Raw genomic sequence first — 13951 nt, forward strand, 5'->3', positions numbered from 1 at the left:
GGCAATTAAAAAGTATGTAAATAATAGTTAAAAATGTTTTTAAAAAAACAAACAAACATAAAAGTTTAAACTGCTCCGTTATTCTAGATGAAAAAAAAATGCATCTTTGTTATTGTCGCATCTGTAAAAGTCCAATCTGTCCAAATATAAAAACCAATTAACTCATAATATAAACAGCTTGAAGAACAAAATTAATTGAAATGCCAGAATTGCAGACAACATAATTCCCTGAAGAAGTGCAATAAAAGGCCATCAAAATGTGACATTACCCTAAAATGATACTAATACAACCCCTGGCAAAAATTCTGGAATCACTGGGCTCGGAGGATGTCCATTTAGTTGTTTAATGTTGTTGAAAAAAAAGCAGATTACAGATATGTCACCCCAGGCCTGGATGCCACAAATATTAAAGGCTGTGTCTGAGAGCAGGAGGGAGGTTCCCTGGTCAGGGACAATTAGCATACAGCACCTCCTGTCCCAGGCCAGTAGGGGGAGCTGGCTGCCCCTATAAAAGCTGGTACTGGGGGCAGGGTTAGGGAGAACTGGACGACCTAGCTCAGGACTGAGACTAGTCCCAGAGAAGAAGGGACAGTTCAGCTGTAGCCAAGGAGTCCGTGAGGCAGAGGAGAAGCCTGCGAGCCAGGGACAGAGGCGACGAGAGCCGGTCCTGGCTGACAGAACTACACAACCGGACATTGGGGTCCGAGGCTGGCAGGGTTGCAAGCCCGGCAGCAGAGAATCAGCAAGGGCAGAGAGAGAACGGTAGGCCTTCACACTCACTCTGACCAGTGGGGCTCGCCCGAATGCTCTCAGACACCCAGGCCCATTCCTGCCCGGTACTCCTGTTGGGTCATTAGTAATACCTACAATAAAGACCCTGGACTGTTTGAAGCGGATTCTGAACTCTTACTATTGTGGCCTGCACTATCACCCCCAGCATTCACATACGCTGCCCTGAGGCTACTCTCTTCCCGTGGGGAGTTATCCGACCCCTGTGCTGCACACCAACACCAGCCTCAGCGGTCTGCCTAGCAGCGGCGGTCATCCCTGACTGCAATCCACGGGTGGCGTAGTCGGACATTCATAACCCTACAAATAGACTGCCACAGCATTTGGTCTGACCACCCTGAGCCACGGGATCGGGTTGCCACTACTACCCCCATCATCGCACTGAAGCCCTGTTCCGGGTGCCCCACGGCCCAGGGGGCGAGTCACAGACACTGCACAAAACTAAAGTCATTTCAAATGGCAACTTTAGGGCTTTAAGAAACACTAAAAGAAATCAAGATTAAAAATGTGGTACTCAGTAAGGGTAAGTTTTATCAGACCAAGCAGAGGGGAAAAAATTATGGAATCACTCAATTCTGAGGAAAAAATTATGGAATCATGAAAAACAAACACACAAAAGAACACTCTTATACATCACTAGTATTTTGTTGCACCACCTCTGGCTTTAATAACAGCTTGCAGTCTCTGAGGCATGGACTTAAAGGGGTTTCCCATCTCCAAGATCCAATCCCAATATGTAGTAGGTGTAATAATAATATTAGCAAATACCTCCAATTAGAAATGTAGTATAGTATTTTTGATTTGCTATGTCTCCTACCTCATGTGCAGGCATTGCAGGACCTTAGGTATCCACGGTTACGACCACTAGCGGCTAGCTAGCTAACTGTCACTTTAGCAGTGGACCTAACCATGGATACCTAATGTCCTGCAATGCCTGCACATGAGGAAAGACATAGCGAATCCAAAATACTATACTACATTTCTAATTGGAGGTATTTGCTAATATTATCATTAATATACCTACTACATATTGGCATAGAATCTTGGAGCTAGGAATACCCCTTTAATGAGTGACAAACAGTACTCTTCATCAATCTGGCTCCAACTTTCTCTGATTGCTGTTGCCAGATCAGCTTTGCAGGTTGGAGCCTTGTCATGGACCATTTTCTTCAACTTCCACCAAAGATTTTCAATTGGATTGAGATCCGGACTATTTGCAGGCCATGACATTGACCTTATGTGTCTTCTTTCAAGTAATGTTTTCAGAGTTTTTGCTCTATGGCAGGATGCATTATCATCTTGATAAATGATGTCATTATCCCCAAACATCCTTTCAATTGATGGGATAAGAAAACTGTCCAAAATATCAATGTAAACTTGGGCATTTATTGAAGATGTAATGACAGCCATCTCCCCAGTGCCTTTACCTGACATGCAGCCCCATATCATCAATGACTGTGGAAATTTGCATGTTCTCTTCATGCAGCCATCTTTATAAATCTCATTGGAACAGCACCAAACAAAAGTTCCAGCATCATCACCTTGCCCAATGCGGATTCACGATTCATCACTGAATATGACTTTCATCCAGTCATCCACAGTCAATGATTTCTTTTCCTTATTGATTCATGCCATGATTCATGTCAGTCCACTTGATGCAACAGCTCTCCAAGGTGTGATCACTCCTTTTTAAATGCAGACTAACGAGCAGATCTAATTTGATGCAGGTGTTAGTTTTGGAAATGAAAATTTACAGGGTGATTCCATAATTTTTTCCTCAGAATTTAGTGATTCTATATTTTTTTCCCTCTGCTTGGTCTGAAAAAAATTACCCTTACTGAGTACTACATTATTAATCTTGACTTCTTTTAGTGTTTCTTAAAGCCCTAAAGTTGCCATTTGAAATGACTTCAGTTTTGTGCCATGTCTGTGATCTGCTTTTTTCCAACAACTTAAACAACTGAATGAACATCCTCCGAGCCCAGTGATTCCATAATTTTTGCCAGGGGTTGTAAAAAGTAAATAATAATAAATAAATAATAATAATAAATAAGCTCACCTTGCAAAAATCCAGTTCCATCCATAAAAAAAAATTAAAAAACATCTGGTGAAATTTTTTTTTAAAGCAGTAAATATAAAAACTATAAAAGTTTGGTATTGCCATCATCCCCCTGACTAAAAGTTTAGCATTTTCAGCAAAAATGTTCTGAGCATTATTCTTCCGCAGGACATTTTGATCTTGGGAGATTACAACGCAGGCTGCAATTATGTGAAGACTGCCCATTGGCCTAACATTCGACTCCGCCATGACGCCAACCTCCGGTGGTTGATTGGAGATTCTGAGGACACCACTGTGAGCACCAACACACGCTGCCCATATGATAGGTGAGGGGTCGGAGGTGTGCCAACTAGTTAAATGGGGGGTCCGGTTAAAGCAAGTTATCAACTGTCCACAGCATAGGTGATAACTTGTTGATCAGTGGCGGTCTAACTCTGATTGCTAGAACGGGGAACTTTTATCCTATATAGCGTGCTCTCTATTGACTCCCTATGGAGCTGCCAAGTGCTGCGCATCTCTATTTACTGCTCCCCCATAGAGAATAAATAGTACTGCGCAGTGATGTAACTTGAATCTTATGGGCTCCAATGCAAAAGCTCCAATGTGGCCCCCAATTATTGCAAGTCTTTAACCCCTTCACCCCCCCAAGCCTGTTTTCACCTTCATGACCAGGCCAAATTGTACAATTCTGATCAGTATCACTTTATGAGGTAATAACTCTGGAACGCTTCAACGGATCCCACTGATTCTGAGATTATTTTTTCGTGACATATTGTAATTCAGTATATGATAGCTAGGATAATGATAGCAGGAGAAAACAGACCACAAAATCTGCTGTGGCATTTCTCCTGAGTATGTAGATGCTCCATATGTGGGTAAAAACTACTGTTTGGGCGCACGGCAAGGCTCAGAAAGGAAGGAGTGACATTTTGGAACCCAAACTTTGATGGAATAGTCTGCAGGTGTCATGTCGTGTTTTATGAGCCTAAACAGTGGAAAACCCCTACAAGTGACTTCATTTTGGAAACTAGACCCCTCAAGGAATTTGTCTAGATGTGTTGTGAGCATCTTGAACCTACAGGTGCTTCACAGAATTTTACAACGTTGATCTGTGAAAATGAAAAAAATATATTTTTCCCACAGAAATGTTGTTTTAACCACAATTTTTTTCATTTTCACAAGGATAGCAGGATAAAATGGACCCCAAAACGTGTTGTGCAATTTCTCCTGAGTACGCCGATACCCCATATGTGGTCAAAAACTACTTTGAAGGCACAGTGCAGAGCTCAGAAGAGAAGATGCACTATGTTGGAGTTCAGATTTTGCTGGACTGGTTTGAGGGTGCCATGTCACATTGGCAGAGCTCCTGAGGTGCCAGAACAGAAGAACTCCCCCATAAGTGATCCCATTTTACAAACTACACCTTTCAATGAATTTATATAGGGGTGCAGTGATCATATTGACACCACGGGTGGGTCACAACATTTTATACCATTAGGCAGTGAAGAAAAAACTAATTACATTTTTACCAACAAAATTTTGTTTTCGCGCCAGATTTTACTTTTTCACAATGGGAAATGGGTAAAAATGTCACCAAAATTTGTCCCACAATTGCTGAATGTAGAAATACCCCATATGTGGCTGCACAGTACTGCTTAGCCATACGGCGAGACTTGGCAGGGGCGGAGAGCGATTTGCCTCCCGGAACGCAGATTTTCCTAGAATAGTTTGCAGGCTTCATATACAGAGCCCAAAAGTACCAGAAGAGCAAAATCCCCCCCTCAAGTGACCCCATTTTGGAAATTCTACCCCTTTGGGAATTTAGCTACAGGTGTAGTGATGATTTTGACTCCATGTGTGTTTTCAAGAAACAAGCAGCAGCGGATGTTGCTGAGTGAAAATTCCAAACTGCCATTGTTGTGACCAGTACGTTGTAGTGACCAGTACGTTGTGCCCAGCTCATGCTTCTGGAGACATGTACCCGTAAATTAGGCGGGCTCTCATCGCTACAGAAATGCGAAACATGCGGATGCTAAATGTGGTTTAGGCACACTGTGTAGCTCAGAAGGGAGGGGGCATTTGGATTTGGAAGAGCAGAATTTGCTGAATTTCTATTGCGGGGGCCAGGAGCCATTTAGCTTTTCCAGAGCCTTTGTGCTACCAGTAAAGTGGAGGCTCCCTATATTTCCGTTAACAGATGACGGACCCGAGTGTTTTTTTTTTGTGGATTTCACGCGCCCCCTGGGCCGTGGGGTACTCGGTACCGGGCCGGTCGGTGCAGGGGATGTCACAGTGGCAGTGACCCGGTCCGTGACCCAGGGCGGTCAATAAAAGTGGATTATAGTTTTCATAGTTTAATTTTCGTGACGCCACCTGTGGTATGCGGCTATATGGAGCCGCCACTGCGGTGCAGATCCTCTGGAGCTGATGGTGACGCAGCAGAGTTGGGACAGCTCTCCACAGGCAGAGCTTAGCTCCAGGGCAGGAAATGGTGATGTTATAGATGTTGCTGTGCAGTGTAGTGCAGGGGATGGCGCAGATAATAACCAGTCCACAACTTAATGGCGGTTTCCTCTTATCTTTACTTGCGGTGGTTAGGCAGACCGGGGCACGGGTACTAGCTGGTAGTAGAGGTCCGGGTGGCCTGGAAGCAAGTTGGGAATCCACCTCGCCAGGTGAAGTTGGAGGCCTTCCCTTAGCGCTAATCTCTTTGGCCCTGCTGCTTATAGCTGTGCTGTGGCCCTCGCCTCTGAGTAAAACGTCTTTGTGCTCACCCGTATGGCAGGCAGCTTGGGCCTTCTTTATGTGTCGCTCCCACGTGGCGGTGCTGGGCCCTATGTGCTGCGGAGCCTCCGGGCGTCTGATGGGGCCACGAGACCTGCAGTCTTCTGCCCTCCGGTTTCTGCTGCTGGGCCTTCAGTGCCCCACAGCCTCGGACTCCGGTTCTTCTGCGCTTCCCTCTGGGGCGAGCTGCCATGCAGCTCCACTCCCCTGGTCTTTCCTCTTCGCTGTCCTGTCTTCAACTCCTCTCACTAACTGTAACTAACCCCGCCTCCATATCCCAGTTGCTAAGGGGAGGAGCTCCCCTTGCTGGTCTGGAGCCAGGAAAGTGTTGCATGCTAGTATACCTGACTAGGGGACCCCTGCTTGCTTCCAGGCATGACATCAGCTCTTGTGAGGGAGGCAATGCCACTGTGGCAACTGGACCCCTGGGGTGCCACATTCACCCCTAGTTAAATTCAGTCTTCCCGGACTGAGGATACCGTTTTGAATTAACAATCAACGATAATAACAATTCACATTACAAATAGTTTACAAAGTCAAAAATTACAAAAAACCCAACCTAAAGGTTATAGCTGTCACTGCGGCGCTTAGTCTTTACGCCACAATCCGGGGATTGTCTTTTTCCGGATAATTGAAATTTGGCTGGTGGGAACCGCATCAACCCACTTTGTGTATTGTCCCTGGGCGTGGCTCCAGGGCACTCTGTCGTTGGGCCCGGTCTTCGACCACGCCTGCGGTTTATTTTCAAGGCCACTTATTAACTATTTTCAATATTGTCCTGACCACACCTAGTCCTGTGGTCCAATTGTCCATAAATTTAACAACTATATATATCCACGATTATTTAACAGTTACAACTATATATAACATACACTTTAGTTCCTCCAGCGGGCAGGGAGCTGACCTTTAGTACTTCAAGTCGATCTACAGTACAGACCAAAAGTTTGGACACACCTTCTCATTTAAAGATTTTTCTGTATTTTCATGACTATGAAAATTGTACATTCACACTGAAGGCATCAAAACTATGAATTAATAATGTGGAAGTATATACTTAACAAAAAAAGTGTGAACCAACTGAAAATATGTCATATATTCTAGGTTCTTCAAAGTAGCCACCTTTTGCTTTGATGACTGCTTTGCACACTCTTGGCATTCTCTTGATGAGCTTCAAGAGGTAGTCACCGGAAATGGTTTTCACTTCACAGGTGTGCCCTGTCAGGTTTAAAAAGTGCGATTTCTTGCCTTATAAATGGGGTTGGGACCATCATTTGTGTTGTGCAGAAGTCTGGTGGATACACAGCTGATAGTCCTACTGAATAGACTGTTAGAATTCATATTATAGCAGGAAAAAAGCAGCTAAGTAAAGAAAAACGAGTGGCCATCATTACTTTAAGAAATGAAGGTCAGTCAGTCCAAAAAATTGGGAAAACTTTGAAAGTGTCCCCAAGTGCAGTTGCAAACCCATCAAGCGCTACAAAGAAACTGGCTCACATGAGGACCGTCCCAGGAAAGGAAGACCAAGAGTCACCTCTGCTTCTGAGGATAAGTTTATCCGAGTCATCAGCCTCAGAAATCGCAGGTTAACAGCAGCTTAGATTAGAGATCAGGTCAATGCCACACAGAGTTCTAGCAGCAGACACATCTATTCAACAACTGTTAAGAGGAGACTTTGTGCAGCAGGCCTTCATGGTAAAATAGCTGCTAGAAAACCACTGCTAAGGACAGGCAACAAGCAGAAGAGACTTGTTTGGGCTAAAGAACACAAGGAATGGACATTAGACCAGTGGAAATCTGTGCTTTGGTCTGATGAGTCCAAATTTGAGATCTTTGGTTCCAACCACCGTGTCTTTGTGCGACACAGAAAAGGTGAACGGATGGACTCTATATGCCTGGTTCCCACCGTGAAGCATGGAGGAGGAGGTGTGATGGTGTAGGGTGCTTTGCTGGTGACACTGTTGGGTATTTATTCAAAATTGAAGGCATACTGAACCAGCATGGCTACCACAGCATCTTGCAGCGGCATGCTATTCCATCCGGTTTGCGTTTAGTTGGACCATCATTTATTTTTCAACAGGACAATGACCCCAAACACACCTCCAGGCTGTGTAAGGGCTATTTGACCAACAAGGAGAGTGATAAGGTGCTACGCCAGATGACCTGGCCTCCACAGTCACCAGACCTGAACCCAATCGAGATGGTTTGGGGTGAGCTGGACCGCAGCGTGAAGGCAAAAGGGCCAACAAGTGCTAAGCATCTCTGGGAACTCCTTCAAGATTGTTGGAAGACCATTTCCGGTGACTACCTCTTGAAGCTCATCAATGCCAAAAGTGTGCAAAGCAGTCATCAAAGCAAAAGGTGGCTACTTTGAAGAACCTAGAATATAAGACATATTTTCAGTTGTTTCACACTTTTTTGTTAAGTATATAATGCCACATGTGTTAATTCATAGTTTTGATGCCTTCAGTGTGAATGTACAATTTTCATAGTCAAGAAAATACAGAAAAATCTTTAAATGAGAAGATGTGTCCAAACTTTTGGTCTGTACTGTACGTAGTATATTTGTTGTCACTGACCAACCCTGGTCTCTAGTGTCTACTGCTGGTGTGGTGAGCTCAATGTGGACTACACTATGGTTAGTCTGAGGTAACACCGGTAAGCTTAGTAGTCTTCTACAAACTCTTTGTCTCACCATGGGTATGACAGATTCACCGCTAGCAGAGGGTAGATTCTCCTGATCTGCTGCTGATGAAGCATCTGTTTCTGGGGCCGACTGGTCTCTCTGCTGTTCTGGAGCCTCTGCAGCTTCCGGTGAGGCCTCTTGGAGAAAGGTCAGGACAGGTACCACGATTGCTCGGTTCACCTGCGTCCAAGACCGGGGAAATTCTCCAAGAATTGTTTGGACCGTTTCTTCCACCTTTCCTGTGTGCTGGGGATTGTTTTGGTCTTCTTCTTTGTGTTTCAACTGATCAGGACATATCTTCAAGTGGTCTCCATCTTTACTGATGAGGCACACCTTGGTGTTATCGAAATTTGAAGGTAAGACGGTGTATGGCTCAACCTCCCACTGGTCTTCTAATTTGTGGACTCGTCTCTTCCTTTTGAGTACCTGTTCTCCAGGTGACAAGGGAACTGCAGGTGCGTGCTGATTGTAAGTTTTCTCCTGCTTCTGTCTTGCCTGGGACAAACTTTTCTCCACACATTCTTGCACCTTGCGGTATTGTTGCTGCCGCTCCTTATCCCAGTCTGCATCTGGTGATGTCGTCTCAGGTGTTAAAACTCCCATGTCTAAGTCAATGGGTAGCTTGCCAGGTCTAGCACTCATCAGGTAGGTGGGTGTACAGTTGGTGGAGTTCACCGGGATGTGGTTATATAGGTCTACCATATCCAGTAATTTCTCTGGCCACAGGCTACGTTCTTCAAGGGGCAACGTCTTCAACAGGTCTATTACCACCTGGTTCATCTTCTCACACTACCCGTTGGTCTGGGAATGATACGGCGTCGTCCTTATTTTCTTGCAGCCGTACAAGTTACAGAATTCCTGAAACACTTCTGCTTCAAAGGCTGGGCCTTGGTCGGTAAGCACTCATTCAGGGTAACCGTGCGGTCGACAAAAGTGTTGTTGAAACGCTTTGGCTGCCGTCGTAGCCGTCTGATCCTTCACTGGCATTACTACCCGGAACCGGGAGTAGTGGTCTACTATGGTGAGAGTGTAGACATAGCCTGACCGGCTTGGGGCTAGCTTCACGTGGTCCAAGGCTACCAGTTCAAGTGGTTGTTTGGTGATTATGGGCTGCAGGGGAGCCCTCTGGCTATCACGGTCTTTCCGTCTCAGGTTGCATGGACCACATTCTCGACACCATCTCTCAATTGCTTTCCTCATGCCAACCCAGTAGAATCGCTCACGTAGCAGGACTTCCAACTTCTTCCACCCGAAGTGTCCTGCTCCATCGTGGTACGCTTCTAAGACCATTGGCGCATCCCGCCTCGGGACTACCACCTGCCAGACCAGTTTGTGTGTCCGGGAGTTGATAGTTCTTCGACACAGCTTTCCCTCATAGATGAACAGCTTGCCCTTCTCCTTCCACAACTGTTGAGTCTCCTGTGGAGCATCTGGATCGGGGTGCGAGTAAGCTTGTGTCAGCAACTCGTTTACCAGGCGGACAGCCGGGTCGCTATCCTGCGTCTCTGCCCATCCATGGTGGGGCAATGGGTTAAACAAGGCCTCTCTGTTGGCGGAGCGCTTGTTCCTCACACAGTGGGAGCACTGGGTCACCCCGTGGCGATGGAAAGTGGGTAGCTCTATCTCCTCCAGCTCTTCTGGGTCTTCTCCCCCATCTGGCAAGTTGGGCATCCTGGACATTGGTGTTTTTATGCCCCGCCCAATAACTGATGGTAAACTCGTAGTTAGACAGTCGGGCCATCCATCGTTGCTCTAGGGCACCAAGTTTCGCAGTCTCCAGGTGCGTCAGCGGGTTGTTGTCTGTGAAGACTGTAATTCTGGAGGAGGCGGGGTAGTATTTGAAGCACTCCGTTACAGCCCAGACTATGGCTAAAAACTCCAACTTAAAGGAACTATAGTTGTCGGGGTTCCTTTCTGTAGGACGGAGCTTCCTGCTGACGTAGGCAATCACTCTCTCTCTGCCCTGCTGTACCTGGGACAGCACCGCTCCCAATCCCACGTTGCTGGTTACTGGCATCCGTATGGAGTATAAAGGGTTGACCATAGTCAGGGTAGGCCAGGACTTCGTCTCCAGTAAGAGCCATTTTCAGTCGAGTGAAAGATTCGTCTTCTGGTTTACCCCATTTGAACGGAGGTTTCAGGTCCTTGGCCTTCTTGGACTGGCCCACTGAGAGGTCCTGCATGGGTGCCGCTATCTTGGTTAAACCCTTGATGAATCTCCTGTAGTAGCCTACCAGCCCGAGGAACTGCCGCACTTCCTTGATAGTGTAGGGTCTTGGTCAGTCCTTGATCACAGTGAATTTTTCAGGGTCTGGTGCTACACCTTCGGCGCTTACCACATAACCTAGGTACTGCACCTTGGGCTTTAACAGGTGGCACTTGGACGGCTTTACTTTCAGGCCATAACCAGGTAGGGCTTCGAACACCTCGACCAGATGCTCCAGGTGGTCTTCATATGTCTTTGAGTAGACGATTACGTCGTCTAGGTACAGCAGGACGGTTTCAAAGTTTTTGTGTCCTAGGCAACACTCCATTAACCGCTGGAAGTTTCCTGGGGCGTTGCAGAGCCCGAATGGCATGCAGTTGAACTCGCTGAGGCCCATTGGTGTTGTAAACGCGGTCTTTTCTCTGTCTGCCTGTGCCACAGGAACCTGCCAGTACCCACTGGTGAGATCCAAAGTGGAGAAATAGTTAGCTGATCTCAATGCTGCTAATGATTCCTCAATTCTGGGTAATGGGTAGGCGTCCTTATGTGTAATGCGGTTAACCTGCCTGTAATCAACACACATCCTTATTGTACCATCCTTATTTCTAATGAGAACTAATGGAGCTGCCCAGGGGCTACAACCATCTCTGATCACCCCAGCCTCCTTCATCTCCCGTAACATTCCTTTGGCACATTGATAGTGAGCTGAGGATACAGGCCGGTACCTCTCTTTAATAGGCAGATGATCTCCCTTGGGGATATGATGTTGGATCCCTTTTACCTGCCCAAAATCTAGTGGGTGTTTGCTGAAGACTCGCTCATATTCTTGGACCACCCGGTATACTCCATGCTATTGGTGCAAGTGGGTGGAGTCAGTGCCCACTTGTAGCTTCTGACACCAATCCTCCATCTGCCCCTTTGAGCCATTATCCTCCGCCGGTTTGGATGGAGGCAAGGGTTCCACTGTCTTTATTGCGTTGTTACTGACAGTGAATAGCTTAGCAAGGGTAGCATACCGGGGTAAATGGACCTCTTTCTCCCCACAATTCAGGATACGTATCGGTACTCTCCCCTTGCGGACATCGACTACCCCCTGGCTGTCAAGATGGTGGGCCTACTATCAGAGTACACGAGTTTTTCCAGGGCCTGATAATCTTGACCCCTGAGACCGATTGCTGCCCGACACCATATTAACATTTCACTCCTAGGGGGCATTGCAACGGGGAATGGATCCTGACACTGCCAACTTCTCCACCAGACAGCTCTACCTGTTGTCTTTGCATCAGGGCTCTGATCTCCTTCTGCAGAACTCACTGCTGACTGGAACTGGCAGTCTCTGTGACCTGCTGCAACAAAAGAATAATTTCCCCAAGACAATTCTCTATCACATTGGTGCCTATAGTTATCATAGGATGACTTTCTTGGCGATCAATATCAACAATAATCATTCCTTGTGATGGCAATTCTACTCGGCCAACTTTTATGGTCACCTCTTTATACCCCCCTGAGGCAAGGGCTGACCATTGGTGGCATAGATGCAAAGATGTTCATCTTGACGGCGGGTAATGTCTGAATCAGTCCAGTATTGTTTATAAAGGAAATATGGCATCGTTGTCACCTGGGAACCCGAGTCCAGCAACACGTTCATCGGGATGCCATCAAGCATGACAGGTAGGAACGGTCATCCTCCCACGTACTTGTCTCGCCAGCTTTATGGGCCTGGTCACCTTACTCCTGGGGGTTGGCCCTCTGCCCCAGGGGTTGCTCATTTAAATTACAGAATCTTGCGAAGTGCCCCGCCTTTTGACAGCAGCGGCAGAAGGGTTGTCTGTCCTGGTCGTAGTGATCGCTGTTCCTCCCTCTGGTCGGTGGAATTCTTCTCTGCCGTCGCCACGGGACGTTATCTGGACTGGAAGCCACTTGGATTCTTTCCTTTGGAGACACTTGCATGGCCTGCACGGTTTTGGTTAGTGTAGCCACACATTTGGTCAGCTCCTGGACCTGAAGGCCGTAGGTCTGCAGAGGGGTCATTATCTAGGGTCTGGGCGTCAGCCTCCACAGGTGCTGGGGAAAAGGACGCCAACTTCTGGTGGTATGTGATAGCTGGGCGCCGGAGGGATGCAATGCCACCTGGGGTTGGTTCTCGTAGCACCCGGATGGCTCGGTCTTTAAATTGCGCAAAGTCCAGATCAGGGTTTTGCAGAGCCATAATGTGCAGCTGTGTCCGGTGAGCGTTAGACAGGAGCCCCTCAATAAACTGCTCAGTTAGCAATCTGTCCTTGTCTCGCACACTGTTGGGGTCTACCTGTTTAATGGCCCACAGCGCCTCCTGCAGGTTTAGAGCATAGTCCCATACACTGTCCTGCACCCTTTGTTTGCACCCGTAGAACTTCATTTTAATCTCTGCTGCTGTGCGGGTGTCAAAGGTATCCTTCAACCGGGCCAGTATTTCCTTAACAGTGCCTTTGTCCCTGCCCGGACAGGACTTCACCTCTCTCTGGGCTGCACCGATTAGCTGACCTACGAGGATGCTGACTTTTTGTTCCTCAGACAGGGGGTACACTTGAAACAAACTGTGCAGTCTCTCCCCAAATTCGCTCAGTGTGTGCGACTCCCCTGAGTACTGGGGCAACCACGCTGCCCCTGGTATACATGGCATGGATAACGGCATGACAGTCCGGGCGGCCGCGCCCGCGGCTGAATCCTCTCCCAGGTTGGGCATCTTCTTCCCCCCCTAGTGAACCTCAGCCAGGTCCTGGGTTTCTGCTGACGTACCAGTATGCTGCTCTGCCGGCGAGAGGGATCTCTTACCAGGCGGTTCCGGATCGGGGCCTCCTGCTTCCCATCGGCTGACGGCAAATGACGTGATGACACAGTTCAGTAAAGTCTATGGCGCACAGTACCCGGTTATATCGGGCTTCGTGAATCCTGTTGGTGACGCCAAGTTGAAGCGCCCCCTGGCCCGTGGGGTACTCGGTGCCGGGCCGGTCGGTGACGGCAAATGATGTGATGACACAGTTCAGTAAAGTCTATGGCGCACAGTACCCGGTTATATCGGGCTTCGTGAATCCTGTTCGTGACGCCAAGTTGACGCGCTCCCTGGGCCGTGGGGTACTCGGTGCTGGGCCGGTCAGTGCAGGGGATGTCACAGTGGCAGTGACCCGATCCGTGACCCAGGGCGGTCAATAAAAGGGGATTATAGTTTTTATAGCTTAATGTTCGTAACGCCACCTGTGGTATGCGGTTATATGGAGCTGATGGTGACGCAGCAGAGTTGGGACAGCTCTCCACAGGCAGAGCTTAGCTTCAGGGCAGGAAATGGTGATGTTATAGATGTTGCTGTGCAGTGTAGTGCAGGGGATGGCGCAGATAATAACCAGTCCACAACTTAATGGCGGTTTCCTCTTATCTTTACTTGCGGTGGTTAGGC

At 47.5% G+C, this 13951-nt stretch overlaps 1 protein-coding gene across 3 annotated transcripts in view; it reads left to right on the forward strand.

Moving 5' to 3' along the window:
- Positions 1 to 13951, forward strand: part of LOC141153104 (deoxyribonuclease-1-like) — a 52724-nt gene that overhangs the window by 14314 nt on the left and 24459 nt on the right. For all 3 annotated transcript variants that reach the window (XM_073637786.1, XM_073637785.1, XM_073637788.1), the window contains exon 7: positions 3017 to 3174. In XM_073637786.1, the coding sequence (XP_073493887.1) occupies positions 3017 to 3174 (158 nt within the window). The remainder of the gene's footprint in view (positions 1 to 3016; positions 3175 to 13951) is intronic.

Source organism: Phyllobates terribilis, unplaced genomic scaffold, assembly GCF_046119375.1.
Source record: "Phyllobates terribilis strain yellow unplaced genomic scaffold, ASM4611937v1 Scaffold_7__3_contigs__length_470593459, whole genome shotgun sequence".
Classification (NCBI taxonomy): domain Eukaryota; kingdom Metazoa; phylum Chordata; class Amphibia; order Anura; family Dendrobatidae; genus Phyllobates; species Phyllobates terribilis.